The sequence below is a fragment of the Erinaceus europaeus genome, chromosome 15 (genome assembly GCF_950295315.1).
Source record: "Erinaceus europaeus chromosome 15, mEriEur2.1, whole genome shotgun sequence".
Taxonomy (NCBI): Eukaryota; Metazoa; Chordata; class Mammalia; order Eulipotyphla; family Erinaceidae; genus Erinaceus; species Erinaceus europaeus.
In genome coordinates, this window is record NC_080176.1 from 6,136,032 (window position 1) to 6,143,736 (window position 7,705).

The following is a 7,705-nucleotide window of genomic DNA, read 5'->3' on the forward strand; positions in this document are numbered from 1 at the left end:
TAAGGAACAGCTGAGTCAATGCTACTGTCTCCTTATCAGTTCCAGATGGCCAAGGTCACAGGCCCCACCTGGCTGCCGGTGACACTGCAGTGACCTTATAACAGGGGCTGGAGCTGGCCAGGGGGCAGGCCATTGAGGCCAGGTGCCAGTGGTGGGAGTGAGGGCACAGGCCTGCTTCCCAAGCACTGCAGTGAGGGGCTGTCCCCTTTAGGGGCTGCTCAAGAGTCTACGGCAACCATTAGGCCATACCTAGGGAACTTCTGCCCCCCACCATATCCCCCTGCAAACTAGCCTTCCTGGGGCTGGGGAAGTTGCCCAGCAGAGATTCAGTCCCAGCCCCCAAGCCAGTGAATTCATCCCCAAAGGGCTTGACCTATCCAGCCCCAGCCCCCAGAGGGCACACAGACCCCTGTCAGTCCCCCAGCGCCCTGTCCCTGGCCTCTTACAGGAGCTAGGGGGTAGGAGGACAGGCTGGCCACCCAGAGGCCCAGCCAGCTATGTGGTCCAGTGGGTGGACATGTACCCCAGGGGTCACCCTCAGAGTCACTGGGCTCAAAACTAGACTGAACCCAGACCTGCCCAGCCCCATGGGTTTGCTAGGGCTGGGGGCTCCGTCAAGTCACTGCTACCCCAGCCCCTCATCAGAGGCCCCCTGGCACATGAGGTGGCCCCTTTCAGCACTGTGCTGCAGGCATGGTGGGAGCAGGCTGACGGGCATCCTGTCCTCAGCCCCAGGGCCCAGTCACACGGCTCAGCTCCGGCAAACGTCAATCTTCTAAAGCCCGCATTTAATTTTGCTCTGAGGAAACTGGCAAGCTCTGGAGATGAGACTGAGCTGATAAAGTGGGGATTTAGTTGCTGTGCAGTGCTGCGGGCCTAGATGTCAGCGGCCCCCTCCATAACAGTGGGGGGAGGCTTGAGGGGGACACAGGCCCCAAAGGGCACGGCGTGAAGGACACCAGGCAGCAGGACACACACACATTCCCTGGGCGTTGCCACATGCCAGATCCCTACAGGCAGGCCGTGTGAGACTCTGCTGCTCCTTGTTTGTGGTTGGGCCTTCTGTGGGGTGGAGTGGGGTCCTTGGCCACTCTGCCTGGAGTGCTCTATGTTCTGGAAAATTCACCTCTGCTCTTCCTGGCAAGTTCTGGCCATGGGAAGGAACAGGGCTATCACCTCCCTCCTTTGGGAAACTGTATCTTCTATAATATGACCATATGACATCCGACATGTCAGCCCGAAACTTGCTGGCTGATGTCTTCCCATTGGACCCAGGGTCCCGCACCCTAAGTACACTGCAAGTGGGACACCCCAAGTGAAACCACAGCCCTGCATGTGACGGGAGATGGTGTAGACTCAACTCCTGATGCTGTAGGAGGCGGGTCCCAGGAGCTGCAGCCTACTCCCACTCCTGCGCAGGAACGAAGCCATAGCAGGTGTCCCCCTGCTTCTGTGCCCAGGAGCCCCCACCTCCCCAGGAAGATTCCAGAGATTCCTAGAGCCATGGCTGATCCCTGCTGCAAGACCTTGATGGAGAACCTGCCTCTCCGTGCCTCAGTTTCCTCACCTGGAAGGGTCTTTCCAGCACCGAGTAAGCATTCGACAGGTGCTGCGGGCAGAGGGAGATGTGAGGTGGGGGCACCCATGTGCTTGGGAGCTAACCAGCGAGTGATCTGGGTGAGGACCTAACCCTGAGCCTTGGAGGTCAGGTGGTCTCAGCGGAGCTGGCCGAGGCCCCGGTCCATTCTCATGCTGCGGGGCACTCTCTAGTGGTGGTGGAGGTGGGGAGGTCTCCTGTCCTGGGGTCCTGCTGGAACATCCCATCCCACTGCCCCCAGAGCCTCTGGTGCTCGGGAAGGAGGGGGCCCTCTGACAGAGTCTCTGTTTGGCTCCAGGGCCTCTGTCCCCCCAGTGAGTGACCTTGGCTGTCCCGGCTCCTGGGGCTGTGAGGCCCTGATGCCGAGCAGAAGTGACAGGCTCCACTCTCCCATCTGCAGCCTCCTGGGGGGTGGACACAGGAGGGGGGACAAAGGAGGAGAGAGAAGGGCTGTTGAAGGGGGTGGAGGTAGAGCAGGTGTAAGGGGGCAGGGCTGAGAACTGAAGCAGGGAGATGGGAGGGGCAGCAGAAGGAGGCTAGAGGGACCACAAGAAGAGAGGATCCCACAGAAAGAGGACCACAAGGATGTAAGATGGCCCCCGGCCAGAAAGGGGGGACAGAAGGTCAGGAGCGGCCATCCAGCCCCCACTGACTGCATCTCACAGGCATGGGCGCCCTCTGCTGTCTGAGACAGGTAGCACACTCATTTCCTGCCCACCTGCCAGGCCCTGACCTGGCACTGGGGGGCCATGGGGATATTGTTCCCTGGACAGGACTCTCTCATGCGGTGGGGCAGATTTGGAAATCTAACTTCAGGTAGCATCAGACAGTTCCTCCCACTGCCACGCCCATGTCCAGAGACCCCTATCACCACTGGGACAGGTCTACCCCTGGGATAGGAATCTCTCTCTGGGCAAATCTTTCATATCCAGGGACTCACCCCCCACTGGGGCAGCTGAGGCCAGTAAGAGATCACAGGATATCCCCCAGCCTCCTCTCATGCCCATTTCCTGCAGACCAACTCAGACTGCCCCAACAGATCCAGCACCGCAACCCAAAGAGGCCACCCCAGAGCTGCAGATATTGGGTTGGCACTGTCACCAAGCCCCAGGAGGCCACACCAGCCGTCATCCCGAACCTCACAGTGGGCACAGCAAGAATGGCAGAAACCAGCCCGGGAGACATGATGGATAGTGAGGTGGGTGTGTCAACAGCAACAGCAGTCCCCCCACCCCAGCCAGGGTGTCCATTGTCACAGTGGCCACTTGGGCTGACCCCTGAAATCCAGCTGCCTGAAGCTTCTTCTACGTGACATGAACTCAGACCTGCAGGGGTGTCTGCTGGACAGGTGGGGTTAGGCCTCCTGGCCCTTTAAGAGGGCTCTGGAGGAAGTGACCTGGTTGCCTAGCAACCTGAGGTGTGGTGGATACCTGAGTCCTGTTTCCCAGAGACAAGGAGCCATGGCCTGCTGTGGGGACCCAGCTGCCCCTATGGTCTCTCAAGCTGGGCCCAGCGGCCCTCCTCTCTGCCTTTCTGCTCCGGACTCATGTCCAATCGGGCCCAGCGGCCCTCCTCCCTGCCTATCTGCTCCAGACTCACGTCCAATTGGGCCCAGCGGTCCTTCTACCTGTCCCTGTCTATCCACCCGGGACTCATGTCCAATTAGGCCCAGTGGCCCTCTTACCTGCCTGTCCACCTTGGACCCATGTCCAGTTGGGCCCAGTGACCCACCTCCTCACCAGTCTGCTCAAGACCCCTGTCCAGCAGTGCCCAGTGGCCCTCCCTGCCTGTCCGCCCCGGACCCATGTCCAGTTGGACCTAGAGGCAATCCTCCCTGCCTGTCCACCCCTGACCCATGTCCAATTGGGCCTAGAGGCCCTCCTCCCTGCCTGGTCTCCCCTGCCCTGTGCCCACCATGCACCATGGCACCCATGGATGTACTTCTGACCCGGCAGCCCGCCCCACAGACCGTGCCAGCCACCCAGCTGCCCCCCAAGCTCTACGAGGTGGCCCGAAACACGGGCGCATACACCTCCTCAGGCCTGGCCACAGCCGGTTTCCGCACCGCCAAGTACCTGGTGGATGAGTGGTTCCAGAACTGCTACGCCCGCTACCACCAGGCCTTCGCCGACCGCGACTACTCGGAGCGCGTGCGCCACGAGAGCCAGCAGCTGGCAGCGGAGACGGAGACGCTGGCGCGGCGCACGCAGGGCGACTCCACACGCAAGGTGGGCGCAAGGCTGCAGGATATGCACGGCTGGAAGTCAGAGCTGCAGCGGCTGCTGGAGGAGCTGGTGACCGAGACCAACCTACTGCTGGCCCAGAAGCGGCGACTGGAGCGCGCCCTGGATGCCACCGCCGTGCCTTTCTCTATCGTTACCGACAACCTGCAGAGCCGTGAGCGTCGCCAGCACCCTGACCTCGTGCGTGACTGCGTGGAGATAGAGCTGCTGAAGGTGCGGATGGCTGGGGTCGGGGAAGGAGGGCACCATGTCCCCAGGGGCAAGGGTCTTTGGGAGCTGCCAGACAGGCTGTCCAGGAGCCCATGGCAGGCTGGTGTCTTCCTTGTGCTGGGCAGAGCTAGCCCTAAGCTCAGGGGCACTGGGTGCTGGGCAGGTGGGACTGAGCAGCAGGTGATTTCGTGTGGAACCTCCAGGAACCCAGGCCATACTCCAATCACAAAGAACATTTCAGTGGCTGGGAAGTAGCTTACTCTGGAGAGTGTGTACTTTGTCATGTGTGAAGCCCTGTTTCAAGCCCCCGCACCACTTGGGAGGACCAGGGACGACACGGAGGGAGCTCCATGGGTGGTGGAGGGATGCTGTACTGTCTTTCTATCTCTGTGTGCATCTCTCCTTGTCTCTGCCCCTAAAACATAAAACATGAAAAAAAAATAATAAAACAGCTTGCAAAGGTCACTCAGTGCTGGATCACACATCCCTCCAAGCTGAAAAAAATAATGTTCCTACATCCCTGGACATTGTGCTGTAACTAAAACTCTGAACTTGTAAGCACGAAGGTCTGACTTTGCCAGAGTGATGTTCTAGTTCTCTTTCTCAGTAGTCAGTAAATAATTCTCAAAAGTAAAAAGGAGAGTGTTCTGATACCTAGGACAGACAGGAAAGATGGGTGAGCAAGTCCCACCACGCCTCAGCCAGGGCTTATGCCTGGTCTCCACTCCTCCTGGGCACCAAAGGCCTCAGGGGTCCTGCCAGGCTGGCCTGGTCGAAGCCTCACCCCTCACCGGGTGGGGCTGCTCCCCCAGGAGGCCGAGCTCATACGCAACATCCAGGAGCTGCTGAGAAGAACCATCATGCAAGCCGTGAACCAGATCCGGTGGGTCTTCTGTCCACTTCACCCTGGCAGGGCTTTCGGTGACTTGGCCTTGAGTCTTGAGCAGGGGTCATGCTTGCCCAGGTCATAGCCAGGCCGCAGGGAGGGCTGGGGGCACCAAGAAGGGGGGGGGCTGACGTCTTCATGGGTGGAGCTGGAGTGTCTAAAGCCTAGGGCAGCATGGAGGGAGCTGGGCACACTGGACAGAGGAGCTGGGGAGGTGGGAACTGGGGGTGCGGTGCCTCTCCCCTGAGGCTGCTGGGGGCTCTGCACAGGCTGAACCGCCATCACAAGGAGTCTTGCGAGATGGACTGGTCAGACAAGGTGGAAGCCTACAACATCGACGAGGCCTGCGCCCACTACAACAACCAGAGCACCGAGGTGCAGTTTTACCCGCACTCTGCCAGCCTCCAGGAGAGGTGGGCTGCGCTTTGTCTCGGGTGCAGTGCTGTGGTTCTGGGGGTGAGGCGTGGATCAAGGGGTGCGCCACACAGCTAGGGGAGTGGTTGGGTGCCTCTGGGGAGAGGCGGGCGCCTCAAGAGGCCAGGCGACTGGGCCCTGCCCATAGAAGCCTGGGAGGCTTGGTGCAGGCAGGAGCTGGGGGACTTGTGAGGTCCTAAGGGCTCAGAGCATGGAGCAGAGTAGGATGAAGCTGCTGTTTGGGGGAGGGGCGTTTCCGGAGGCCTGTCGAGCCGCCCACCTGTCCACCTGCAGCGCTTCCACGCCCGAGACATGGGCCAAGTTCACACAGGATAACCTGCTCCGGGCTGAGCGCGAGCGCCTGGCCTCGGTCAACCTGCGGGCGCTGGTGGACTGCATCCTGCAGGACACCTCCGAGGACCTTCGGTTGCAGTGCGACACCGTGAACCTGGCCTTCGAGCGTCGCTGCGAGGAGCTGGAGGACGCGCTCCACAAACTGGAGCACCACCTGCGCAAGGTGAGACCTCACCACAATCCTGCCAGGCCACGCCCACACAAGAAGGCCACGCCCACAATACCACGAGCAGTCCCGGACAGGCCACGCCCACCGGCACGAAGACCACGCCCACACCAGTCTCATCCGCTCAACGCCTCACCCACACAGTCAAGCCCACTGTAGTTAGGCTCTAACCTGCCACATCTGTCACGGAAAGCCACGCCCAGGCCTGACAGGCCACGCCCACACGACCAGGTCCGCAAAGCCACGCCCATCCCTGCCAGGACTCCAGAGGCAGTGTGTTCCCACCACCCACCCGCTATGCACCCAAAGCCCGGGGACAGGGCGTCCCTGGAGACCTCCCAGGGCCAGGTGACCTGGCAGGATGAAGAGCAGGCAGGCGCAAGAGCAGGGGCAGGGGTGGGGGGTGGTTGTGTGGGACCGGGACAGAGGGGGCGGGGCGGTGACCGGCCCAGCCACTGGGGGCCCTGTGCGCAGACACTACGGGAGATCACGGACCAGGAGCACAACGTGGCGGCGCTGAAGCAGGCCATCAAGGACAAAGAAGCGCCTCTGAAAGTGGCACAGACCCGCCTGTACCAGCGCTCGCACCGGCCCAACGTGGAGCTGTGCCGGGACGCCGCCCAGTTCAGGTGCTCAGTCCCTGCCCGGTGTCACTCTGCTGGGGGTGCCATCCGAGTCAGCGCAGGATCTGGAGCCGGCTGCGGCCACACGGTGGCACTATGGAGCTATCAGGCTCCTGGCTCCTCCGTGGGCGGGGCTCCTGGGGGGGCTCCCTCCCTCTGCCTCCCCACTCCGTGTTGGGGGGGTTTGGCCCAGCACAGCCCCCACCCTCCCACATCCAGGAGTCCCCAGGGTCCCTGAGGCCGGTAGTAGCCGCGCTCACACCGCTGCCCACCCCCAGGCTCGTGAGCGAGGTGCAGGAGCTGAACCTGTCCCTGGCAGCGCTGCGGGAGAAGCTTCTGGAAGCGGAGCAATCTCTTCGGAACCTGGAGGACAGTCGGATGAGCCTGGAGAAGGAAATCGCCGTGAAGACCAACAGCCTGCTGATCGACCGGCAGAAATGCATGGCCCGCCGTGCCCGCTACCCTACCATCCTGCAGCTGGCCGGCTATCAATGATGCCCCCCTTCCCCAAGCAGTGGGCCCAATAAATACATGCTCTCAACACCCCATGCCTAGGAGTGTGCTGGCAGGTGGGCCTCATCTGTGGCCCCGCGGCCCTGCCGTAGGAGACCTGAGTCAGGCCCCCTGGGTTGGACAACCCCCTACCCAACTCCTGGCCACCCCGGCTGACCATGGGGGGCCAGGTCCCCACAGCTATTCTACGCCCCCCCCCCGATCATGTGCAGGCAGCACCAACTCCTGTCTCCACTGAGCCCACCCTTCCCTCCACAAGGCCCGAGCCACTGACTTCCCGAGGTCACTGAGGCACGTGGTCTGGCACTGCCCCAATTTCTGGTTGTTCAGGCCCCTAGGGACTGCTTTCCCATTTCATTCACCCAACAATGGCTACCCAGCACCCCATTACTCCATCACCTCCACCTGGTCTGGAGGGTGTCCAGGGACCTCTGCTGAACAAGAGGCTGAGGCTGCTGGGGGTGGGGGGTAGTCAGACGGTGAGTCAGCTGGACGTGGGTGGGCCAGAACTGCTGGCCCAGCCGCAGTAGACGCCCCCCTCCCTCCCCAGAGCATTAGGTCAGGAGATAATTGCTCACCCCCATTACATGCGGGCCCTGCACTGCGACTTAGCTAAGGGGGGAGGCAGCACACAGCTCATTAGCCCAAGCCTCTGGTGCACAGTCTGGCAGCATGGCCCCGGGGAGCCAGCCAGGGGTG

General features: G+C 61.7%; 1 protein-coding gene across 1 annotated transcript; it reads left to right on the plus strand.

Moving 5' to 3' along the window:
* Positions 1-3,066: 3,066 nt before the first annotated feature.
* TEKT4 (tektin 4) lies at positions 3,067-7,036 on the plus strand. The gene is made up of 6 exons (XM_007527996.3): positions 3,067-4,053; positions 4,863-4,933; positions 5,206-5,349; positions 5,645-5,867; positions 6,345-6,499; positions 6,772-7,036. The coding sequence occupies exons 1-6, from the start codon at positions 3,088-3,090 to the stop codon at positions 6,986-6,988; spliced, it is 1,776 nt and encodes a 591-aa protein (XP_007528058.2). The 5' UTR covers positions 3,067-3,087; the 3' UTR covers positions 6,989-7,036.
* The last annotated feature ends 669 nt before the right edge of the window (positions 7,037-7,705 follow it).